This window comes from Tyto alba, unplaced genomic scaffold (genome assembly GCF_018691265.1).
Source record: "Tyto alba isolate M040663 unplaced genomic scaffold, T.alba_DEE_v4.0 Super-Scaffold_46, whole genome shotgun sequence".
In the NCBI taxonomy this organism is placed as follows: domain Eukaryota; kingdom Metazoa; phylum Chordata; class Aves; order Strigiformes; family Tytonidae; genus Tyto; species Tyto alba.
In genome coordinates, this window is record NW_024881322.1 from 15,447,653 (window position 1) to 15,474,126 (window position 26,474).

A 26,474-nucleotide genomic window follows, 5' to 3' on the forward strand; every position below is an offset into this window, starting at 1 on the left:
CTTAAGGAATGTGTCCGAGTTATGATTCCTCCCAAATCAACCTGGATGCTGATGAAGTTTCAGCATTGTGACTTGTTCAGGGCTCAGAATTGAGTTTTGAGAAGAGAGATGCATCACGTTAGAAACACTTGACTGCACAGGGTTAGACAGTGGTCAGTGTAGGCAAACCCCAGGAAATTCACCCAAATGGGAACGAGCCTCATTTTATCTTTTTTACCTTTTCCTTTCCAGGTTGGACTACAGTGGCCCCTCCCGAGAATTCTTCTTCCTTCTGTCTCAGGAGCTCTTCAATCCCTATTACGGGCTGTTTGAATATTCAGCCAACGACACTTACACTGTACAGATCAGCCCCATGTCTGCCTTTGTTGAAAATCACCTGGAATGGTAAGAACATCTTCTGCAGAATTGAACAATCCTTTTAGATCAATACAGAAATGGAAATGCAAAACACAAAAGCTGCCAGTTTAGACTAGACTACATACAAGTGTTATTGCTTGTGCTGGGAAGAAGTGAGAAGTAGGATGGGAGAAGGAAGAGAGGGAATGAGTATTAAATACAACAGTAGGCTCTGAAAAAGGAGTTGTGTTGAGGTACTACTGTTAAAATGTCCTGCTTGGGACTTGACATTTGTGTACTTCTGTGTGAATGTGAGAAGGACAGGGAGAGTCCTGTGCTTAATCCAGGCCTCCTCTCCGTGGTCTTTCTAAGAATAGCAAGAGTGGTCTTCCCATACGTCAAGCAGCACTGTGCTTGGAAGCTCTACAGTGCTCTCCAAGAGCCACGTTGCTGCTCTGTACCTACTACAGGCCTTAAGAAAGTTCCCAGTGGAAGCGGTTTCCCTTTTCTCCACTGACCGTGTGTCCCTGCTTGTGTGTGGCAAGGCCAGCAGAGTGAGCAGGGACTTCACCTTACCAAGTATGTGTGCAAACAGACAAATAGCTGATCTTGTTTCTTTATCAAAAATTCTGAATGCATAGTGCCATCTCCTCTTTTTTTCTATCTGTCTGTCTTTGGGAGTTGTTTTCCCTTTGATAGTTTCAGATGTGGTTCGGTAGAAGCATAGGCTGCAAGCCCTGGGCGTCATTTGATCCCTTGTGGGATTTCATTGTGTCCAAGAAATACTGCCACATGGGTTTGTTCCTATGGTGTTTTTCTCTGTCCAACCAATCTCACTGGCTCCTCTCGGAGATCCTTTTTTAAAACGGAAGGCAGTTCAGGCCCCTTTTAAATTGCAAATGGTACATGCCCCTCTATTCTCGCAAACAGATCCTCCTTTGCTTTTGGCTTACAGTGGGCAGGAGATGAAGAACAACTAAGTGGTTGTACCATCACCTCTGTTAAGGTTGCTGTGGAAGAAAAAAAGTGATGTCGCTGGGACAAGCATGGTCTCTGAATTGTTTGGGGGTTTTTTTGTATTATCACTTCCAGCAGTGGAGCATTATGCTAACAGTGATCTTGCATGAGAGTGTTTCTCTGCTGACATTAGCAGAAAGAGAGCAGCTTAGTTCTTACAGCTTGTCCATCTCCCACAGCAATCCTGTTCATTAGACATACTGCAGTGGCTTCATAGTTTTCAAGAAGAAATACAGTCAGTCCTTTGTTCAGCTTTATAGACAGCATGGATAAGCTTCTAATTTAGGAGGCTGTATTTGTGAAGAGGAATTTTGGTTTCAGGGCACAGGTCCATTTAGGCAAGTGCAAACCCAAGATCATTCTGCCCACACTGTGAGCAAACTGGACGCAGGCCTCTTTCTCCAGAAATGGTGTTGCCATGTTATCTCAGCAGTATTTGAAATGGGCCCTGCCTCCTACCTGTTATAAATACTGTTGGTGTGAAAAGTTCAGCAGCAGTTTTCATAAGTGATAAATTCTGCTGCAAAAAGTATATAGTTTGTTTGATCCCCTCATTTTGCTCTTCTGTTCATGGAGAGATTTCAGCATGGAAGAAGCAGATTTTTAAAGGTATCCTGGGCATACAGAACAGCAGAAAGACACCTAATATGATTTTCTATAGCAGTTAGCATTTAACTCAGAAATCAATAGCAGTTTAGATACTTAGGATAATATTTCTCCAACTACATGTATCCATACAAGCTTCTTGTATACAGAATGTTTTCTGGGCTTTGGGCATTTTTGGTTTTCTTTTTTTAGAAGAGAGAAATTAAGTCCCTTGGCCTGTAGAAGGAAAAAAATGCTATGAACGGAGAGGTTTGTACCTAAAGTGGTATAAATAGGGCAAGATTGCAGAACCCAAGGGAAAGAAAAGCAATCCAATAAATGCCTGGAAATACTTCTTCAAACTGTTATGGAAATAACTGGCTGAGACCAGCAGTTTATAATTAGCCTGATAAGTTTCATAATTGGCTTGTAGCTACCTAGGCATTCTGAATGTTTTTAAGCTGTCTATGTTGACTGATTTCAGCTCTTCATTTGTAACCATCGACTACTGCATTCAGAAGTCTGTGCAGCCAGCTAAGATAGGATGTGGACCAAGCTTTTTAAAATTCAAGGAGTATGATTCTTCCATAAAGGCTTTACAGGCTAACTTCTCTAAGGGTGCTGTACTAACTTGCTTGTCATTATTTATTCATGAGGGTTGGGGTTTTCTGAAGTTCTCGGTCTTTCTCCAACTTTGTTCTCATCAAAGTCAGTGCTAAAGCTTCTGTTTCTCAGATTTACTTGTTGATATGACTCCAACAGAGCCTCCTCCCTCTAACATGCAAGAATTAAAAATTATATTCCTGTTTCCAAATCTGTTATGAGACATCAGTTAATATAGATGGATGAATCAGTTTTGAGGGTCCCAGGGTCCCAGATAATAAATATTCATAGTCTTTTCAATGCCTGAAGTTTGATGTCAGTCATGAAAACCACACAACTACAATTGGTTTAGATTTGCAGATTTCTTGAACTGTATGCCTTTTGGTGCTGTGGGGCTTGTGGAATCTATCCTTGACATGTTTGTTCCCTATAGTAATTCTGCAAGACCTATCCAGACAGGGCTAGCAAAAAAATTCCCTCCAAGATATTTTACGTTTTCTCTTCCTTAGGTGAACAGTGGCAAGTTTGCAATAAATACAACAAAAGACAAAGATGTGAAGTTGTGTTCATATTGGCAGAATTGAGAAATACACTGCTCTTTTTCCCCTGGCCTGAAAGTTACAGTTCTGCCCCTGTTAATGGCTTATTTCATGCCTTGCTCTTTGTACAAACATCATTCTGAGTCCAAAATGAGCACATCAAAGCACAGAGTAGTTGTATGTATGCCAAGTTAAGAAAGAGACATAATGACTGGAAAATATTTCTCATTTATGGTGAAACTGAGATTTAACACCTTTCCTGCAAGCTTCCATTGAATAAGACTTTTTCCTTCAGTTAACATATGTGCATGCTGAACGCACAAAATATAAGATATCACACATTTTCAAAGTTAAGAAAAATATTTTAAATCCCCCTGTATCTGGAAGGACACAGTTATATCTCTCCAGACCCAAGAAGTTTGATGATACACATTTTTATCTTCATGCTACAGGATGTACCTGAAGCTCATAGCCAGAAGAGCTGCTTTTAATCCATGCCAGGAATGAGCCATTCTATCTGATCTAGGTAATGTGTCTAGCTCTTTGCCTGGATAGTTGAAAACATCTTCTAAAATACTGTTTACACCCCTGCTTAAGGTAGTTTGCCCTTCTCCAAATAAGGGGGCAAAATGTGGTGGCAGCTGCTACACAGTATTTCAGTGAAAATAAGACAGTTTAGCCCAGAAATAATATTCTTGTCTTAGCTCTTGGTCAGGTGTTTTGGGCACTGAAATAGGGTGAGTCACTGAAGAATCCTTCTCCAATTTGGCTCAATATGCTGGGAGACAGAATAGTGGGGAATATTGAATGTTTCTGTCACAACCTCAGGCAAAGTTGGAGGTGTAATCTTCAGTACAGCTCCATAATGCTGAGTTCTTACGTAGTAATAAATGGCTCTCAATAGCTCACCACATTAGCTTCTCCCTTTCCTCCCAGCTAGCAGTCCTTTGAAAGAATTTAGACTGACCTTCAGTTCTCTGCAGCGTTGAAGCACTGGGGTCCAGGATGCCCAATATTAGAGGTTATACAAAGATACTCTTTCACTGGGGTGAACAAGGTTTCTGTCTCCAATTTGAATGACTAAGGTTTCATTGAATATTTTAGTCCTCCTTTTCATGAAAAATAAGCAAATAATGGAAGGTTTGGATGGGTAAATCAACCCTGAAAGAAAAAAAATCCTGACGCGTAATAGATGGAGGAAATGTGTTTCTAAATTTGGGGAACAAAATATCTAATTCCAGAGTTTGCATAGTCTCTGATCTTCATGTGGGTCAGTGGTTACTCTCCTTGTCTTCTTCATGGTGCATTTTCAGGAGGTCTAGAAAGACACTGGCATCTTTTCACTGCACCTCATTCACTCTGTATTGTAACAAAATGATTCGTCTAAGCATGCTGTGATATGCTGTGGTTTTCCTCAGGTCTTTATTTTATCTGTCATTTTTCATAGCATTTCCCTACTCAGCTCTAGCTAAGCAAAATGGTAAACTGAATGTTCGTTTCTGTGATGATTTCTTATCATTTTCGGCAAACCTGGAGCGTATTGTCTCTGTGCTGTTTCATTGTTCATGTGGCTACCCATTTCAGCTGTTATGATTTGGCTGTCATCGTAATATCCCATAAGAAGTTCTACTTCCTAGAATAAAGCAATTCTCAGTGTTTTCTCATGAACTTTCCCTCCCTGCTGTGAACACTTAATCTGACAGTGACAACAAAAGCACCGTCGTCTTTTCAGTTCACCAGACACCGTGTTCACAAGCTGCTGTCAGGTGGAAATCCAGTCTCTCTTCTTGACGTGTTCTGAGTGGGCCAGAGTCTTCCTTCACAGCAATCCTGCCCCCAGGAGCCATCCTGTAAGATAATGTAATGCACCCTTCTTTGAGAGACAGCATTGTACTCATCTGGTCATCCGCACCAGATTTTTTGACCTTAGATCACTTGCCTGGTCTTTTATCTGACTCGCCCCAGCAATCCTTTTCACATTACCTACTTTTGAATTTTTAGTTCATTGCATGTTTGTTAATGTAGAACCACAGCCAGAAATGTGAAAAGAAGCCCAGTCTCTGCAGAGACCAGATGGCCTAGACAGATAAAATCATTCACAGACATTCATTTGGAGATCTGAGGGATGCTAACTTGAAACATCTTTTTCTGTGTTTTCATAGCAAATTAATGACAGCATGTTTTTTTTAACAATTAGGCATTTGCAGACCTTGCTGTGACATTTATGCATCCAGAGAGCCGGGCCCCAGGGTCACAGTTATCTTAGAGGTATTTACAGATTGCTAATCATACTTAGCTTTCTGTATCCATCTCAGAAAAGTCCTGTTGTGTTTTGTTTGTTTTTCTTTAAATGAAATTTAATACATTTATTTAGCAGAACCTTATTAGAAAGTTGAAGACCTGTGAGTAAAATGTTTTTGTGCAGAACCCTACTGACGACCACAAAGATGATGATGTAGTCAGAGGCAGTGGCCCAGGTCTCCAGAAGCTGTCGATGGATCCCTGGCTGCAATGTCCTAATGAACTCCATTAACTTCATGCTCATTTAGAACTGCTTTGGGGCAGGAGTTTCTTCATTCAGTTCCCATAGTGGACCCTTCTTTCTGCCCTCCAATACCCCTTGTATTCCAGTCCATGCTGCTGAATGAAGTCAGGCAGAAAACTTGCGTGTATTTCCACATCGTATTCTGCAGGCAGATGCAAGCCTGTTGCACCCACTCTCCATGCAGACACGAACTTGCTTTCCCTGTGCCCCGAGCCAACTGACGCGGTTACTGCAACTCTGAGCTGAGAAAATATACGCTGCCTCCCATCAGGGCTGATTACTTCAGGCTTGGCACTGCCTTGATTGTTTTTACGTGCTCTGGCAAGCTTGGCACATGGGTAGAGCAAGCTCCCTTTGCCTGGGCAGTGCTGTGTGGGTATACCCCCAGCCAGACTATGACCTTCCTTTTTATTTATTTCATGTAAACGAGAAACCACATAGCCATCACTATCCATCTCAAGCATGCCAAAGAATTCAGGGTGTTGTTTTTCCCGTTTTTTGTTTTTATAAACCCAAGAAGAACCAAGAATGTTGCAACCTCAGCTGCCTTTTCTCCTTGGAGAGCTTGGTTGGTTTTCTTAACCCAATTTCCTTAGGAGTTGTGCCTTGCGCAATTGCCCTACCTATCCATCAGACAGTTTCCTAATCAGTTTGAGACCTACTTGACAGGGAAGTAAACGTCTCAAAGATACTAATTTCTAAAAGCTTTGTGAAACGTGTGGCTGGATAAAGGCTAGATATGCAGAAGAGTGCCTCAGTGCCGGCGGGCTGGTGAGCTCAACAGGTACCTGCTCTGTTTGGCCTCTCAACTGGCCAGTTAGCACGGACAAGCTGACAGGTCCTTCACAGGCACAGGCTGCAAACCAGCTCTGTCGTCTTGCTCAGCAGCTTGGGGATGTGAGGGAGAGCTGTGAAAGCTCCGGGAAGGCAGAAGGAGAAACTGGAGACGCTCCAAAGTGTGGGAAGTGCTAGCAGAGGTGTGTAGGAGGAACTGGAGCTATTGCAGTGCAGTAATGTGGGGCCATCAGAGACAGATCTATAGGAAACAAAGCTCTACTAGTCCTGCTATACAGAGAATGTCTTATTTCAATTAAACTGTTTTTAAAGAAAGTGACAAATTGCCTCATGACCTAATGGGTTGTATTCAGATGGTGACCAGCTCATAGGATGGATTTAGGCACATTCCGTGGCTCTTTATAGAAACAGTGGAGAAATGTAGTCACAGCATCCAAGCAGGAGGTCTGCAAACAGCCATTACTCCTCTCCACTGACTGAAAGTAGCTCTGGGGAATATGTGGCCTGAATTACTCATTTATCTCTCTAATTTTTCAACTGTTGTGACAGGCAACCTACATATGGCTCAATACCTGTTTTATTAAGGGAGTCAGAAATACTGAGTTTGGTTTTGGGACTCAAATGGGCCAGTTGTGGGGGTCTACGTTTGGGGGAGGAATGAATTTAGAAGACCAATTTTGCAACCATCTTGGAGGGGCCTGTTCATGATAAACACTGAAAAATCATCCTCTTAAAAATCAGATCAGATACAGCACCCCAGAGAGGGGCATCCAGCAACATCCAGTTGTTTTTTAGATTACTTAATTAGCTCTCTGCCTCAGCTTCCATCTGAAGAGACTTCCTAGCATGTAATCAAGTTGAAATCCATTTGATGTATACTGATGCTCTGAACTGCTTTGAAATTCTCACATGAAAGGCATCATAGAAAACCAAAGCATTTAATGTTACATTGCACTATAAATTGTAATTACTAGCAATATCTTATTTTTAAAAAATTCTGTTTCCATGAGAAATTTTCAAGCACTATTGTAAATCTTCTGGACAAGAATGATGTTAAAATAAATATGCAGCTGAAAGAATTTTATAAGACTATAAGACTTTTCACTATGTGAAAAGGGTATGTTACTGAAGTGCCTTCTGTGTTCTCTCTTGATGACTTCTGTACTTAGGTAAACTTTGATTTTCCTGTTAAGTTTGATGTATCACTATATCACATAGAGCCTGCCTCAACAGCTGGTTAATTGTTTATTAAGGGTCAGGAGGAATTGGAAGATTAAAGGCAAACCAAACTACAGGAAAAAAAAAAAAAAAAACACTGTCCCTAACGGAGCTTTAAAAAAACCCGTATTTAAAAAAAAAAAAAAGGTTCTGCTTTATATTTACCTTATTCTTGACTTTCTGTCACTTACTGGAGGATTTTTTTCAAGTTCTTTTGAGGATCTGAATGTCAATGTCACACGGGTTGAAAAAAGAGATGCCGCTCACAGTCTCTCCTCCTTTTCCCTTCTCTGAATCTCATAGAGCCTAGCACTGCTTCCATAATTAGAGTTCGGTTTGAGGGAAAGGCGGGTGTTCTGTTTTGTTGTGTTTTCACAAAAGTCATCTTTATGGTTTTTTCCCTTGCTTAAGGCCATTTAGTCTTTTGCAACACTGGATTAAATTTGCCTGGAGATGGGAGGCTTCACATGAAAATCTCTATAGTGTCTCCACCTTGCATGTGGTAGAGGAGAAAAGGGTAAAATCCACACTGTCTCTGAGCATGTGGGCCTGCGGGGAAGCATCAGGGTGGGCAGTGATTGTGTGGTTATTTGTAGTGGCAAAAAACTCCCAGGGAGTGATGAATGTCCTCATATCTCGTGTTCCAGCCACACTGGAATGGCAAGGCTGAGCTGTCACTATGAAGTATTGCTCCATCATCTTTGCCCCTCCTTATTTCTCAGTACATTTTATCCAGACTTTGGTAAGGTAAAGAAAAGCCAATTAGAGCAGGTGCAGAAATTCCCAAGCTAACATTTTTTATTAGTAAACACAATTCATACACCAAAAGAAAGACTGCCTGCAGAGCAGAATTGTTTTCGGTAAATCACGCAAATTCATTTGGGTATTTTTGAGTAGAAAGTAGAAAAGTAGAAAAAGATCTCTTTGGGTAGGTGTCTCCCTGGGAGATTTTGAAAGTAGAATGTTTCATTTGTCCATTAAAAATTATTCTTCATTTCAGTATGCTACCTTAGTGTTATGTTAAAATACTAAAAAAGGGAAGATTAAAGATTCAAATGCATCTGATCTGAATGTATTTAAAGGGAGAAAGGCAACGTCAAGTTTGTCAGTTTGCCCCAGCTTGGGACAGGAATATTTTTCAAAATCTCAATAAAATTATGGAGGATGAGAAAAATCCTGACCTGTCCGCCCTCTATGGAAAAATATGTGTTTAATAACAGGAATACAGAGTCACAAATTCAGTATTTTATGTCTGATTAAAGGGGGCTTTTTATATTGTGACTTATGACTTGAATTCTGGAAAAGATGGACTAGAAATGGGAATTATTTAATTGTATTGGAAAGATTCAAAAAGGAAAAGTCAAAACTTTTCTTTGACTTCAGAACAGCAATGCAAACGTCCAGGCTTCATTATACGGGGTAAACATTCCTGGGTGCTTACCAGTGAGCTTATGATGAGCAGTCTCTCTCGTGCTTAAGTACCCCAGGCAGGCTGGAAAGGATATGCCTCCTTTGACTGAGAATAAGTCACTTATTGTGGCTTCAGCATTCGTAGTTAGCCACTGAAGGAAAATGTGCAGTCATTTGGCTTGTGCTTTTATGGACCTCTTGTCTGGCAGATGATTAAATCTATGGGTTTTCCCCTGTAGCTTGACCAGTTTGTTTCAACACATGGCAAAGCTATGGAAAGCAAACATAAATCGTGCGACGTATAAATCTTCACCAATTCATAGATTTACCATGCCATGCCCTCCAGCTTTTCCAAAAGGTTTAACTGAGAAATCAAAATCTCTTGGTAAAAATGCTGCTTTGCTGGCTTAAAAAAACAACCCATATGCATCGGACTGAGTTGATCCGTAAGGAGCTGATCATAAACTAGAGCCAATTTGCAAAATTACATATCGTTTTATAGAAGGCAAGATAGTAAAAAATGTCAAATAGACTAAACAACTAAAATGGAGCTGGGGCTCAGAGGACTGTGATTCCATTGATGTCTCTACCGCTTGTTTTCTGGATATCATCAGGTAAGTCATTTTACTTTTGTACTTAAGTTTTCTCATTTGTCAGATGAAATATTGGCACTGATCTTTGTAAGCTGCTTTGAGATCTGCCAATCAAAAATACAGTCTAGGATCTGGGAATCACAAAATGCAGAGGTTTGTAGTCTTTCTAGCCAATAGTTCTCACCTCAGTCTACATCTCCTCTGTAGTTACTCTCTGGAGGAGAGTTTGCCAGCAGTCTTACAGGCCAGTGTGTTTTATCCATTGTACCAGCAAGAGGAGCTAAACCCTTCAAGCAGCCCAGTTTCCGACGGCGGTAGGTCGTGTTTGTGCTGCCGTATTTTGCCAGGGGTTCTCCCAGAGGAGGGTGATTGTACGTTTTGGTCCATGAGGTTGGCAGCTCTGCAACTAGAGACGGCCACTCCAGCACTCCTCCGCCACGCTCCGCCTCTCCTCCTCCGAAACACTAGGTTCATGGGACCTTCTTTGTTGTTGGTAAAATGACACACAGGACAGATTTCGTGTTATAGAGAGACCGTCTACTTTATTCATCTCCTTACTAGCTTAGAGACAGAACTGGAAATCAGTTCTCCGTTTCCTGTGCCTGGAGTGTCGGGCGCTCCGACGACCCGCACGCCGAGGCCGGCGTGCCTGCGATGGCTCCACACCGCGGGAGTCCCGGGGCTGGGTTTGCTCAGGTCTGTAGCTGCAGTAATAACTTCTGACAGAGTTCAGCTGAGGTGCAAGGAGCCGATGCAGCTACGTCGGCCTGGGGCTCATTAACTCGGATGCAGTGCTGTGCAAATGCAGCTGTAATTGTCTGTGTGAGCATTTACCTGGAGCCACTGTGTGCTTAAACTAAGGAGTCCTCCTGAGAGTAGCTGTTTGATAGACTGTGTTGAAGAGAAACCTGAGGGGGATACTGTGAATTTCCCTTTTTCTACATTGTCTTTGCCCCTCATTTTTCTGAGTAAAGCAGAACAGCCTGATAAAATCATGCTTTTTTCTCTGTGATACAATTAGTCTTTTAACCTTTCCTGATGGTTCTTTTGTGGTGGGTATAGCCAAGATATAAGGAAGATGAAAAGACATTTTGAGTGAACATGCACCATGGCTAGGTTAGAGACAAGGAAAAGACTTGACGGATTTGATTAGGTTAAATAAAGAAGCAATAAGGTTTGCATTATCTCATTGTTTTTCAGTTACTGGTAAATTAAGCTCCAGGAATGGTTTGAGGTTTAGTTGCTAATTCAGGGTACATGAGCTCCAGAGATTTAGAAGGACGTGGATAGTTCACATTTCCATCATGTGTTAGCAATAGCTCTTTTTCATGTGGTTACTCTTTAGTACTGAGAAACAGAAATGTTGTGTTCCATTTGCAGATAGATCCAGAAAATAAAAGTAGGGCAAGCACTTAATGGAGTGTCAGTATTGCACTGGCCTTTTGCAACAGAAAATTTATGCACAATGTGACAATAAACTGAGAGGTTGTCTCACATAAACATGTTCATCATATGAAACACAGGTGCCCAGCGAGAGTAAAAATATCTAAAGGAAGGCTGGCAAGAGAAGGCTTACTCCTGTAGATCTTCAGCAGAAGAGAATTACCACTTCAGGATTTGAAGCCTAATGGAAGTTTATTTGTACCTGGTTGCTTTTCTCTCTGAAAATCAGTTTTCATCTGTTTCAGGGGGTTTTTTCCTTGTTTTTTTCTTTTTTTTCCTTTTTTTTTCTTCTTGGGTGATACACATATATTTTACACCTTTTTGAACACTCTCTTTGTATTTTATGACAATCTGCAAGCAGGCCTGTGGGAATGTTCACCTTCCATATACTTTACAATTGCGGCTACTTAAGAAAGGCTAGTGCTTTCTTAAACGAGTGTTACAAAATTCCTTTAAAATATAATTAAAACTCCTAAGTTTTATAGGAATACTAAGCAGACAGAGTATTATCAAAGAGGGACTCATGGAATATGCTTCTTCATCTTTTGATGCCTGAATAAAATGCCTTGGCTCCAGGTAGAATGTATCCTCTATTAAGTCCCAGTAGCACTTGCAGGGCTGCAGGGATAAATCCCTGTAGACTATAACTATTTAACATCCTTCCGTTTCCAGGCTGGAAATCTGCACAGTTGCTCCATGTCAGCTCTCCTAAATGTTTCCTTTCAGTTTTAATTTGGAAAGTGGACTTAAAATGAAGCTTACCTGACAGAATTTTCTGTGGTTTCATAGTGAGGAGGTATGGAGGTTCCCCTTAAAAACTCCGTAACTGCCTGAAACCCTGGAATGAATTTTGACCCTATATGAGATTGGAAGCATTTATTTAGAACAAAACTCGAAGGAGGTTAAAAAGAAAACAACAAAACTTGGTTGGGTGGGTCATTACCATTCCTTCAGAAGTGCGTGGGGATCCAGAGTAAATTCTCAGGTGGGATGCCAGATCAGAAGAGGTAGGATGAGTCTTCGGTGCAACCCTGGAAGATGCCACGTATAGGTGACCCAACACTGTATCTTTATTTCTCTGAGATTTCTTCATATTAGAGATGGATATAAGAAAAGAAAATGAGCCAGCAATAACCTTATTACTCCTTGCATTGGAATTCTCCTCCAGGACTGATTCAGGAATTATTTTACCTATCCCCTTTAATGTGGTGATGCTTTGTGGACTTTTGTCTCCTGGCCCGTGTAAGAGCCATTCCTTTCATATTAATGACAGATGAGCTCATCAGATTCCTGAACTGAAGAGGCATTGTGGTGGAATGCCACAGCATCAACCTCTGAGCCTGCAGATACGCAGAGCAAATTTGCCACAACACCAAATGACACGGTGGCAAAGAGGCGGTCTGCAAAGTTTGCAGATGCAAGTTGGATAAACAGAACAGCGTTAACTATCCCAGCCTACATGGCTAACCTTTCTGACAATAGATTGCTTCGTGTCATCACATTAGTTCGTTCAAATGTTCTGTCATTTATGTGAGTAGGGGTTAAATATGCACACCAAACTAAAGAAAGGCATTTGTTAATGAAGGCTCATAGAGGTGTGGATTTGATCCACTGCCAAGGTTTTGTAGAGACAATCTGGTCTACTGCTAGGTTATTGCTCGGTAGATGTAGCTCATTACAGGACACGTTGGTCATGTCCTGCCTTGAGCCAACACAGGGATAGGTGCTGCTAGCATATAGACACTTCTCTGGTGCATATGCCTGACACGCTGCCAGTTTTGTGTAAAATTCATAGTGTATGAGGCCGGGCAGAGTTGCTGTAACCATCCCGTCAGCTTTTTTGCAAAATACACGTTCTTAGAACTTCCTTGCATTTCATAAAGTTCTTCGTTTAAAAAGCACTAGTGATTCTACCAAAATTCAGAAATCACGAATCACTACGTTTTCCTCAGGGTGTCACCATCCATTTCCCCCCAGATCACAAGATTGCAACTCACAGTACTGTACACTATAAGTATGGATTTTTAGGTACTTTAATCAGTAGTTTCTGGCATTCAGGTTGTTCACAAGTGTCTTCGTAACAATGGAGGTTTTAACTGTCCTGTAAAACAAGCTGTCCCTCAGCCTCAGGAACCCACGATGCCTGCTTTCCTACAGATTTGGGTTTCCTGACTGAATTCTCCGTTGTCTAATAAGACGCATGTTCAGAGTGAAGCCTTTCCCATGACTGGCCCCTTCTAAATACTTTCTCCTTTTTAGATCCTCTGGTATCTAATAATGGTCGAGATTAGGTCCAGTCTCTCCCACTGTGGAAGGACTAATAAGTTCTCCAGCTGCATCCACCTGCCAAATATCGTTCTCCCTTCTAAGAGCTGCCAAGGGCAGAAATCCTGTACCGCAGTGCAGCCTCACTTGTTCAGCTTGTCTTTCAGGTGGCCATAAGTTCATCTGCACGATTAAACAATCAGAAGCTTTAAAACTGTTGCAACAGAATATGGAAATCTGTCTTACAGATGAAAGCAAGTTTTCAGTAGTCTCCTGAAAAGAAAATGACATTTTCAGATTTGATATGAACCATATTATATTCATCTCTCTTGAGCCTTTCTTTGAATATTTTTTCACAAGCTACTGCATCAAGAAGGGCACACTTAAACCCAGCTGATGTGTTTGAGTGAGATAAGGTTTGCAAGATTTTCAGTCTTTTTAATCCCACCAGGTGCTTCCTCTATTTAGGATTTAAAGTTTCTCATACCACAGTCAGTTGAGCCCCCAAGGCATGGTTATCAAAGCATCCCCTATAGAATGATAAAAACTATTCTTTCCCTGTACACATAGATTACAATTCTGTTGAGGTGCATCATTCTCCATCTGAATCCAATGAACGACTGTCGTATAAAGTCAAGCTGCGTTCATTCAACCAGTTAAGAGAGAGCCCTGTAATAAAGGGTCATTATGGGTCCTGCCTTACTCTGCTGCTATATGATAAGGACCAGAGTAAATTAAATTTCCTGTGACTCACCTGCAATTGGAGGAAAATTTATTGCTTAGTCGCTGCTGCAGCACATGGATTTGTCTCTCCCTGTGTACCCAGACATGCAGTAAATGCAGAGAGTCCCACTGAGGAGAACGAGCCTGTTCTTTTGCAACAGGCTGTTGTGAAAACAGGCTGCTTCAGGGGCACCTGCAGCCTCCAAAAGGAAAGGGAGCGAGCTGGGTAACGCAGAAACTTCTGCAAATGGCTCAAAGAGTGGTGTTGTTAAAAGCCAGAAAGCAGGTGCACACAATGTCCTTTTTGAGTGGTTGCACGGTGCCAATAGGCAGGCAAACCAGAGCAGCTCTCCTGCTCGTTAATTCTGTCTCTGGTTCCACCGTTTCCTGTTCATTAACTCCCTCCCGCGTTTCCCCTCTCTGCCCCAGCGCCTTGCCCAGGCTCAATCATTGTCTCTGAAAGGGAAGGGCGTTGAAAGAAAAGGCCAGAGCGGCACCTTGCATCCCCCACCTCTCCCAAGCTGTCTTTCGTGCTAGGAAGAAATCAAACAAGCATTTTACACTTCCTTGGAAAGATAAATGTAAGTCAGGTTTGAACCTGGTATGTGCCCTCCAGCCAGGATTTACCTTTGTGCTGCTTATTCTCTCAGAAAACCTTGTTTTTTCTGAAGGGACTGTCTCACCCACCTCTGAATCTCACCCATGCTCTAACTCCTTCAGGACACAACACAAAACTCTGGGGTTGGTTGAATGGGCTTTTGTAAGGTGGGCAATTTGCTCCTTGTTGCTTTTTTGGTAGGTTTTGATATATTTTAAGGGGGACTGTTACGCTCGGCTGATCGTGGCAGCGGCACGATGGGCTGAATGGACACACATGTGGACAGACTATATAGTCCTCCTCCGAGGACACTAGCAAACGCCTCCCGTTTGATAGGTATCTTGATTTACCATGCTTTGTGTTTCTCAGGGTGCTGCTGGCCCCCAGAAATGTCGCCTGCGGTCCCAGGCCCTGTCCAGAATGGACAGGGGGCCAGAGGGCCTTCTCTTAGAGCACTCTTCAGCTCAGAGTCAGGTATAGTCAGTCTCTGCAGAGATGGCAAAGCTGTGTGCGAGGGAGGAAGGGTTTGTGGTCTGGAAAATTCATACGCCTTGGCCACAAAGCTCTGTGTCTCTTGGGGTGATATGGAGCTGCCAAGAAATACAGTCTGCAACATAGTCTTTTTATCCATTGTAAATGGTGACGGGCACCAGGAGTGGCAGTGTCATCTTAATTATTTAATCTCCTTTATGCAGACCGGTTAGTACTGGACTTGTTTTCCTACACAGTACCATTGCAAGGGCTGGGACCGTGGAACCACAGTTTGTGCCCCCAGCTTGAGCAAGCCCTGCTGTGTCCCAGAGGGCTGCAAGGGCAAGGCCAGGCTGCTGGAGCACACAACCAGAGGGCTGCTCTGCCCACGTTTGCTCAGGCTGGCCCACTGGACTCGGTCCTTTCACACAGAAATGCTGCCTGTGGCCTTCTGGTGGTTTTTGATACGGCTCTGCCAGAAGGCACTGATTCAAATTAAGCTCACCATTAACGGCTACCACAACGTGTGCCCATGGTTGTAAACACCTCGCTCTAGGTGCACTGCCCTTTCACATCAGCTTTGCACGAGTGCCCTCAAAGCCCTGTAGAGTAGAGAAATGATCCAAGCAGCACGGAGAAAGCCAGTGCTGTTCACACTTCCAAGCAATGTCTTAGCAGCGACAGCATTCCCAAATCCGTGAGACTTTCCTTGACAATTTACTTTCAGGTTTATTTTATTCCAAATGGCTCCAGCCCTGTGCAGATGAGTAGCCACAGGGGGAGCATCGGGGTGAGGAACACCCAATGGCCATAGTATTTTCATTCAGTGTTCTCTTTCAGAATGTATAGGGGTGGATGAGGGTGGTGAAGAACAAAACCAAAAAAAGCCGACATGCATTATTTAGGACAAACAGACTTGATTATAGATCCTGAAGGTGCTATAAAACTGATGGATTACAGGCTCCACGTTTCTGGGATTTGAGCTGTCTGGCTTCCACTGTGCTTTCATTGTGTCAGCTCCCGCCCTTTTCATTGCCTTTTGCTGGAAACATTGCACCGGAGCACCAGTGAAGCGAAGCAGGTCCTAACTAGACCCAACAGCTGCCTTTTGTTGCTGCTGTGGAAACAGCTGTAAGGGGGTAATATAATCACGCTTCTGTTAGCCATCAGCTGCATATCATAAGCACCTTTCTTGGATGCAGGGGACCCAGGGGCAGCTCCTGTGGTGATGTAAATGCTAATTGGGCCCACAGCATGCTATTTTCTGCCCCAGTTGACATACTAAGCACTTGTTGTTCTGTCCCACGAGCATAAACTTGACCGAACAGATATTCTGCATCGCTTTTATTACAATGAGACTCATGTTTCATTCATATGCAGGAGGGGTCTTTGCACTGGTTGCTGTAGTGGAAGGAATGGTTTCTTGGCTTTTTGATCTGTTTCTCATCTTTTGTGCAATAAAACTTTACTATGATGTCAGTTAGCTCAGGCTTGGAGTGCTCGTATTTGGGATGTTGGATTTTTTTCTTTTCCCTTTTTACAAATAAGCAAGTTTTGGATGGGTGTTGGGAGTTGTTTTTACAAAAAACAAAATCACCTGGACTCACACCAGGTCTGTATTTTTCTGTCTGAGATTACTGATTACTGAAACCAGATTTAATGGAGGAGTAGCTAATAAGTCACAGAGGAAATCACAGAAAGAAAACTTTAACAGCTTATCATCACAAGTCACAGACTGTAGGCAGGGCACTATTTCAGTATACTTGGGACCGGACAAGGGGTTGTTGTTCTTGGAAAACAGAAACAAACACAAGGGCATGTAAATACTGCAGACAGCTGAGCATCACCATTAAGAAAGTGATCTGGGGACAGCTTGCCTGAGCTTCAGACACTGATTTTAACATGTGTCCTTGGTCACAACGGTTAACTTACCCGAACTTCAGTTTTCCTCTATAAAGTCAACTCGCTACCCTTTTAAAGTACTTTAAAGCTCCACCTTGGAAAGGGTTGTAACCAGTAAGAAACTGGATATACTGATTCACCACATACCCTTGGCAGCTGTTTTGATAGTATGTTTTCTACTGAGGTGGAGCGTTACGGTATTTCACTGGCTAACTGTTGTGTTTGATGGAATCAGCCTGTATCAGAACATTCTGCTGAAGATCACAGAAGGTGAGTCTTCAGAGCGTTTGTTGGCTTGGCACGGGGGAGCATGTAACATGCCAGCTGCACGTATGGGTACTCTAGGAGGTGGGTCAAGAGGAGATCCATTATTGATCAGAGGTGCAAGGGGTGGTGTTAGGTATCTGCTTGGAGAAAAAGAACTAAGAGAAAAAAACGTAAGAAACTTAAGTCAGAAAGAAATAACAGTTGCTACCTGTGTAAGTTTCTGTGCTGAAAGCTTTGAGTTACTCTTCATTTACTCTGCATTTTTACATCCCAGGTTCAGGTTCAGCGGTCGTATTCTTGGCCTTGCTCTCATTCATCAGTACCTTCTTGATGCTTTCTTCACAAGGCCGTTCTACAAAGCACTACTAAGGCTGTAAGTATAAGCATGAAACCATGCAGAAACCATCCAGAAACCGTGATCCCACCCGGAGTCCTGCAGAGTCACAGACCTTCATGGAGCTGCTTCGAGCGCTCCAGCCTTCAAGTGCTTTCCACTGTTGGTTGGTTAGTCTGTGATAGAAAACAAATGCTTTTAAATTTTTCTTTACCTTCTCCAAAAACTTGACTTTCATAAATACTATGTTGGTAAAAATGCATAGGAAGTATGACATTTAGAAACACATGTTTGAAAGTACTGACCCATAATTCTAGAGTTTACTAATGATAAAAAGTTATCAGACTTTAACCACGTGGAAAACTGGAAAGTATCTTTGATGAAATGGAACAAAACAAAACAACAAAAAAAGAAAGGAGGTCATATTAAGAAAAATACATCCTTTCTCATGCCTCACTGGTGGAGTGGGTTTTCATTCTAAAACACAACTCAGGCTAATTAGGAATGCTAATGTAGATATAAACAGTGAAAGTTTCTTATTGGTCTTCTACTGTCTTTCATACTAGTAAGCAGAAGCTGCCAGTAATGTATTATTTTCATCGTCAAGTTGATAAGGTTAACTTTAATTGACAATCTGTCCCTATTTAATCAATAGGCCACAGTAAGACAAGGTACATAAAATTTGCAGGAATAAGAAAAGCCATTAAATAGTAGAGTCAAGACTGCAATTAAATGACCAAGAGCAGAGTAAATCTTAGCTGATGTAGTTTATCAATTAAGATGATTCCAAAGCAGCAAAGATATTTGTCTTAACAGTCCTTTAACATGTATTTAATTAATTTTTTTTAAACAATGAGTATTGCTGGGGTCCAAACACTCATATCTATATCGTATCTGAGCTAGTCTGGAAACAGCCTGGAAACCTGGAGTGCTCCCTGCGTCCTTATTGCCCCTTCTGGGGATTTGAAACCAGACTGCTCGTACCATCCACCTGCCTTTTCAGCAAACAAGGCCGGCTCCTTATTAGCAGAAATTTCAGCTGCCTGGTCTGCCTTGTGTCAGCCTTGTGTGCTCACCTCAAGGGTGCTAGGTACATGGAAGCAGCCAGGCACAACATGATGGGGCCCATCCGGACTGAAGGTAAGCATGTGCTCTGAAGTGCGGGGCATTCTGAAGATTCACATAAAATCAAGCCTCAGGGGTGCCTCCTGACAGCAAATAGTGCAGGCAGCCAGCAGAGCTGGCCTCGAGCCCAGCCGTGCAAAGCAGACAGTTGCAGAACTGCTTTAAGAGGGTCTGTGTAGCCAGTTTTGATGGTAACAAAACCAAATGAACACCAGCTTCATGTTGGATCTTCCGCATAAATTTGTTCATGTTCTTAGTAGTAAGTCGTCCTGCCAATAGTCTTGGGGTCACCTATTCAGCAACATCTTTTTTTCTTGCCTCGCAATCAGGCCATGTGATTTAAGTGACTTGGAGTACCTGGATGAAGAGTTCCATCAGAGTTTGCAGTGGATGAAGGATAATAACATCACAGATATCCTGGATCTCACCTTCACGGTGAACGAGGAGGTGTTTGGACAGGTGAGCACAGCTATGCAAAACATCTGAAAGGCAAATCTGAAGCTGACAGAGTTGAGCATGATGAACATCTTTCTGTCAGAACAGATCCTTTAGCCTTTCAATAACATTTTCTTCTCCTACCTTCTGCTTCTTTCAAGCCACCTGTTTCATTGCAGATGTTTATTCTTAGGGTGTATAATATAAAATACCAGCCCCCCTACAGGCCTATTGAGCCACACGCCGATGAGCGTGAGGAATTCTGTGGAGTGCAGCGCTTCTCTCCAGGGCATGGTTCACACAGATGTGGCGTCCGGTGAATGCAAGCCATGGAACTTAAAGCTGATGTGACTGAAAGGATGGGGGGGTTAGGAGGGAAGAAAAACATTTGGCAGGTGGTGTAAGGCTTGGCAACTCTCACCATTGTTCTGTCTGGTATCTCCCTGTTAGATTCTGTGTCTCCTACTTACCTTGCACCTACTTAACAAATTTGTATCTACATCCATTTATTATGCTTTCTACCACTCAGCTCTCCCTTAGGCAGACAATTCTCTTTAACCTCACTGATCTGGATAACTATAGCCTCAAACAGGGTGCAACCCTGGCTTAAGTGCAGACTGGCAACCAGAACAACTGTCTCCTGTGGGATTCTTTGGCTCACACCGAGGCGCTGGTGCTCTTTGCTGTTGTAACCCATGCTAGATTGTAACTCTGGAAAGCCTTGAAGGGACCCAAAGCAGTATTCAGACCAAGATTAAGGCCCTCTGAGGAGATACTGAAAACGAGAGAGGCTGAAGGCCCAAGCTCACCAAGTACTGCAGAAGCTCAAGGGGTGGAAGTTAACTTGTGTAAGGAGCAGATGCGCAGTGTCAGTGGGAGCAGAGATCGGGTGGAATATGCAGAGAGCGGCTCTTAGCCCTTGAAAATAAAGTTGACAGGAGGAGTTTGCACAGAGCTAGGGTAGCTCTGTGAGCTAGGGGAGGGTCAGACTAGTTTCTGAGGGGAGGACTTCTGGCCTTGAGAGTAAAAGGATTGTTCAGCTATAAGCTTGAAAGTAGGAGAAAGCAAGCAAGACTTCAGGGGATATTTTCAAAACTGAATTTATTCTGCTTGTAGTACAAGGTCATGAAGGATGAGCAGAGTCAGGGGTGGATGAAATAATAAGGATGGGGAGGAAGCAATGAAGTAAGAAGCCTCGGTAGGAACAATAGCACTGTTTTTCCGCAGACTGAAATGCAGGGGTTTTTCATGGGCTTCGAACAAAGAGCTTGCATGGCATTCAATTGACAGTACAGTGGTTTCCCTCGAAAGTTTGGCTATATAAGACTAATACACAGACAGAAACATACAGACATATTCACAAAGACAGGTGAGACAAGTTTGTATTTACATTGGAATACTCCAAAGCCGAATAAGAATTTCAGCCCGAATTACCCTGATGCAGCTGAAGGCAACGTTTGGCATGCTAATTACTTGTTATGCTCTCCCCAGATTGTCTGTTGTGGAAGATAAGAGAGGGCTCCGAAGGGAATAGAAAAAATCACAATCTGTTGTAGATACTGTGATATGAAAGCAAAAGAACACTGAAAGAAAGATTTTGATGCTGTTTAACGTGTTGTCTAGTACTTTATTTCATATGTACTAGACATTAACCTTGGTAGATGGTTCTCGCTGTGAATTACAACTGTCAGAATCCAAGAGTCCAGAGTGAAAGTGAGATTTTCCCCCCCTTCTGAAATTTGCTAAGTGCTGACAGCAAAATAACAAAGAAATCACAGTCATGTTTTATGCTCATAGATGGATCCCAGTGGGAAATTCTTGCATGCCAAGAGTATCTGACCACTCAAATGCCACCTAAGCATTGCTGTGCTGGATACACGTGCAAGTGTGGATCACAGTGGGAGCACTGATAATATTTGGGAAGCTGGATTTCAAGGGTTGGGTAAGGGAAACAAGAAATAGTGGCTCTTTGAGAGGCTGTGTGGTGGATGGTTACAGCCCTTTTGTCCTGCTTCCACAATGACTTTATTATGGACCAGTCACTACTACTTTAATTTTTTCTTTCTTGTCTCACCTCTGACATGTATTTAGCTTTTAAGCCTTGTGGGCCAAATTCTCTTTCTTGGTACCTTTTTAATTAGAATTTACTACTGAGGAGTTCTAGCCTTCTTACATACGGGAGCCTGGAGCACTACTGTAATAGCAGAGATACGGTGTCAAACCACGCATTGCACATTTTTACTGCTGGAGCCTGGATGCCAGTTTGAGAGTTTCACTTAGAAGACAGAAGCAGATGCCAGTTGCTTGTGGCCCTAAGTACTGTCTCATGATTTTACCCAGTAGAAAGTGTTCTTCCAGGATTGTCTCTGAGCTTTCTATGTGGATACAGCCTGCCTCTGAGCCCTGGCAATTGCTCCAGTCCGGTAAAAAGAGTGGGCTAGGTTGATCAAAATGTCTCCTTGCTACTCTAAAATAATGATTCAGAATTCTAGCTCACAGCTGTGGTGAGTGCCTCTCCAAACAAGAAAGAAAAAAATAGGGACACATTGTTACTGATTGCGGGCCTCCGATTCTAGATAACTAGTTGTATCTGAAATTGTATGGATCGTGAGAAGCTGAAGAAATCACCAGCATGCCTAAGTGTTTGTGGGAAGTCTTGCAGGAGAATTAGAACATCTGGACTTACGGACATGCTTAAAGCTAGACAACATTTAGGCTTTGGTTTTGATAGATGTATCCATGCTGCACAGCCTTGAAGAACAGAGCGTGGCAGCTGGGCCAGAGGCTTACGCTCTGGATGATGCAGCGTTGCTTGTATAATGGTGATGCAGTGATTTACATTTGGGAATTTAACCTGAACCAGCTAAGAATTCCTAACTCAGAACATCCGACCTTACTTGTTCTCGCTGTTTCTCACCAAAGCTACAGATTAGATGACTCATTCAGTGGTTCCACAATTCATAATGTTACAACAGGTCCCTCAAGCAAAGTGACCTAAATTCTATATATGCTGTGGGCTGTCTGTTGAGCTAATAAATAGATAATAATATAAATAATATGGAAATATTACAAAAAATGAATGTGTATTCATGCAGTTCATTTACTGTCTGTCCTCGACATCATTGTTGTAGCAGCAGAAAACTGAAGAGGAGAGCAAAACAGTCTTTCTTTTAAATCCACTAAATTGAATGTGAAAATAATTGCAAGATAAATATTATTATCTGTCACATATGAGAGGGAGTATGTGCTTGCTGGGTAGAACCTAGACTGATTCCTTAAATCACTTCTCAATCTTAAGCTTTAGTAACACAAGCCAACTAAATGAACCATTAAAATGCAATTAAATGCTGTAGCTCTTGGTTGTTTTTTTTTAGAACAAACAAACAAACAAACATTATTTACAGTACAAACACTTCTCAGGTTTGGGTGGCTGATATAAAACTCTGAATCCTGCAGTGACTATATTGGTCATCTGGGCAGGGTGCTGGACGGATCTTGTTTGGGTAGTGTATTGGCAGTATTCGTTTTGTGATCATTTCTTCAGCTGTTGGCATTTCTGAGTAAACACTTCTGTTAGCACTTGGGGAATGCTAACACTTGTTGCCTAAGAGACAAGTAGATAGCCCTTCCACTGGGTGAAACAGCCAGCGATTGCCATACTATAATTGCCTCTCCATCCTGTTGTTTCCCATGCTGTTGCTTGGATAATCTACAGCAAGTAGGAAGCTGGTGTGGTTGTCACCCTTTTCCGCAGCTCTTGTGGGGGGAAAGGAGAGGAGAAGGATAAAAACATGGGCCAGAGTAGCACATTGTATATGGCCTACGGGCAGTGCTCTCCAAATCAATCTTTGCTGGTACAATTTGGAGTAACCTGAAGGTCAGTCCAGGTTCAGCTAGGATAGAGCTAGGGCTGAGGCTGAGGGGGTGTCCCTCATTATCCTTTTTGTTTCTCCTGCAAACGGGCAAAAGGCCAGGAGGCCAGAACCAGGAATGTGGCTGTTCTATTTTTCACTTACATTTTCAAATTACAGCTTCAGTTTGAAACACAGTGTGATCCATACATTGCTACACCACTGTTTATCTTCGTTCTGTAGGTGACAGAGAGAGAGTTGAAATCTGGAGGGGCGAATACAGCAGTGACAGAAAAGAATAAAAAAGAGTACATCGAGAGAATGGTTAAGTGGCGAGTGGAACGAGGAGTGGTTCAGCAAACAGAGGCCCTGGTCCGTGGCTTCTACGAAGTAAGTAACAAAACGATGCTCCTACAGTCTTCTGTTCCTCGTCTGAATGAGCCGACCCCACGGTTAAACTGTGCTTCACTGGTACCCTAGGAAATACCTAAACAGACACAGGGTGAGGAATGGGGGTGCTTGGATACGGCATGTTTAGCGTTAAGGGAGAAAGGAAAGAAATGTGTGTTCTGAATATGATAAAGCATAACGATCAAGAGTTAAGAAAGATACTGTTTTCCATTCACATAGTAAGAAAAATAGGCATTTGCAAATTTTCTTTTACCCTACTGTGATGCAGAAGATGGTGAAGATTTGTGCACTTCAGTGAGGAGCTGGTGTGACACTCTGTATCTTTAAGGACGCATTCCAATAAAATTGGTCCTAGGATGCAGTCAGCTATTATCTTGCTGGTATTCGTGGATGCTGCTCCACTGTTGTCCCTGGATTTTCCTAATTTATCTTTACTGAAGACCTGGATCTGAGAACATCCTTTTGGAAGAGCTGCTATAAGGACTGCCAAAGACTGGATGAAAATCTGTGACTTTGCTGACCAACCCACGTAGTCACCTATTCTTGCCCCTCACTAATGACATGCGAACATTTATCTTGCCCTGGCAGCTGTATAATGTAAGTAGAAGTTGAGGGCTGTCTCGCCGAGGAAAATAAACTGAAAGAATGGCAGCCGTGAAAAATGAAACAGCAGATGAAGGACACACAGAATGATATTGATAACTGATGGCTCCAAGCAGTCATGCACTGACAGTCACTGGGGCAGAAGCCAGAGAGGGTGGCTTTGTAGCTGAACAGAACTGGTCAGCCCTTTCCTGTAGAAAGGGGTTGGCTAGTGACTCCGTACAGTTTACTAAAGTGTGTAAATGATTCACTAGATTTTTCCGCCTGTGAATAATACTTCAGGGCATGAAAGCTTTTGGTTTCATGTAATGAAGAGAGTGAACCTCAGCTGCATCTTCGGTGGGTGAGGACCTGAGGGCACACCTACACAACTGTACTCAAATTCCAATGCAAAACCAATATAAAATAAATGGTCTATATTACAAATCCAGTCTTTGCCTATCAAAATCACTCGTCAGAATAAATGTAACAATGAAGAATGTTCTGCACAGATTATGTCCTGCCACTTGTATTGTTTCATTCTGGTCAAATCTCACGTTTGCAGCTCAAACCATCAGCAGACACCCTGAAGAAGAGCACAGATTTATCAGCAGAGGAGTGGAAGTTAGCTGTCAGAATAAAGAGCTGACCATCAGAGCCATAGGCTTCCGAGACATTGTATCTGCTTTATTTCCAGTCTGAAACTGTGCTTACAAGTGCTTTTTGTTTCAGGTTGTAGACTCCAGGCTTGTCTCTGTTTTTGATGCCAGAGAACTGGAGCTGGTTATAGCTGGCACTGCAGAAATAGATCTCAATGACTGGCGTAACAACACAGAATATCGTGGAGGTAAACTGCCTGCTGATGCTTACTAATATCGTGACTGGTTTCAGTCTAAAAAGGCTAATTTTCCTTTTGTCTTCCCTGAAGGGAATGTCCTATTTTGTTCAGGAAGTTTTTGGGAAGAACAACTCATGAAATAAAATAAGTAAGATCTCTGGTTTGGATCAACAGATGTAATAATACTGAAATTGTTTCTGCTACTTCTATCCAGATTTTACCCCCTCAATTCCTACTGACTTAACAGGAGTTTTGCCTGTTCAGGACTGAAAAGGATGTGCAGTATTAGATCTAGAAGTTATTTACCTAGATGACTGTGAGTGAACTCCTGGCCTCATTTGAAGGAGTATCTCAAGTTCCTCTTGGCTTCAGCAAGGAGCTGAATTCAAGAGCTGAATTTCACGGATCCCAGTTACACTTCAACAACATCCTAAACTGTCAAGTTAGATATTTTTTTTTCCCTTCTGCTCTAGTGCTTGGCCTGGTTTTGCTTTAAACACTGAGCATGGTTTATCCAGGCTGCCTTGGGTGATAGATAAATGTGAAATCCACCAGTCCTGCACTACGAAAGGAAAGTCCCCGAGGTTCACATATCCTTCCCCAAAATACAAGGTTCAAGTCTTTGCTGCTCACTGCCCAGCCTTTGTGTTACCTTGAAATACACAGCTTACCACAAGCACAGCTGCTCCCCAAAGTTATTCTCCTCCTACTTTTTTCTGTTTAGGTTTTAAAACAGATTCAGCCTGGGTTTAATGCTGGCTTTCACTAGCACAAACCAAGGCACAGAGCCCCTCGGGTGGGAAGTTTGCCAGGGAAGGGCTTGCGGCAGCAAACTCTTCTCCATATGTTGAACACTGTTGCAATCCAAAAGAGAATTTATTTGGGAACCAGAAATTGTTAAGTCGTTAGGTCTCTCACTGTGTGGCATGTCGCAATTGTTTTTTTTATATCTCATGCAGGTAACCCCAGTTCTTGCCAAGGGATTTGTGAGAGGCCAATGTACCTCAAATTTGTATTTGAGTTTCAGGGTTTCAGGTGATTTAGTACTATTATAGTATCCACAGCCAGGACAAGGTGGGGGCTGGGGCCTAATGCTCATCAAGAACAAGATACATCGTTAGGTCAGGATCTTTTCAGTAGGAGATCTTCTGCCCCACGTTACGGGGAACGTACTTTGATGTTACACTCCCCGCGTGGAGGGGGTGCTTTTAATTTCTCTCTCTTGCTTCTTGGTTTAGGTTACCATGATGGGCACATAGTAATACGGTGGTTCTGGGCGGCAGTGGAGAGATTTAACAATGAGCAGAGACTCCGGTTGTTGCAATTTGTCACTGGAACATCAAGCGTGCCCTACGAGGGCTTTGCAGCTCTTCGAGGCAGCAATGGGCTCCGGCGCTTCTGTATAGAGAAATGGGGGAAAATAACCTCCCTTCCAAGGTACGTCCTAACTTGGGTACAAAACCAGGAGTGCTGTGAGAAGGGTCAGCCTGGTGCTTTGTTGCATCTCTCTGCCACTGAAGGATAACGAATACAGTAAGGACATCTTAAAACAGCAGAGGAACAATTGCCGGTTTGTTCTGTAACTACG

General features: G+C 42.6%; 1 protein-coding gene across 5 annotated transcripts in view; it reads left to right on the plus strand.

Annotated features, from left to right (window-relative positions):
• The window catches only part of HECW1 (HECT, C2 and WW domain containing E3 ubiquitin protein ligase 1), a 267,781-nt gene that overhangs the window by 228,308 nt on the left and 12,999 nt on the right, over positions 1-26,474 (plus strand). For all 5 annotated transcript variants that reach the window (XR_006166814.1, XM_042806277.1, XM_042806276.1 and 2 more), the window contains 6 exons: positions 232-384; positions 17,585-17,683; positions 19,099-19,228; positions 23,299-23,445; positions 24,781-24,895; positions 26,125-26,323. Coding sequence is in view for 4 of the 5 variants with exons in the window: in XM_042806277.1 (XP_042662211.1) it covers positions 232-384; positions 17,585-17,683; positions 19,099-19,228; positions 23,299-23,445; positions 24,781-24,895; positions 26,125-26,323 (843 nt within the window). In the remaining variant the exon portion in view is untranslated. The remainder of the gene's footprint in view (positions 1-231; positions 385-17,584; positions 17,684-19,098; positions 19,229-23,298; positions 23,446-24,780; positions 24,896-26,124; positions 26,324-26,474) is intronic.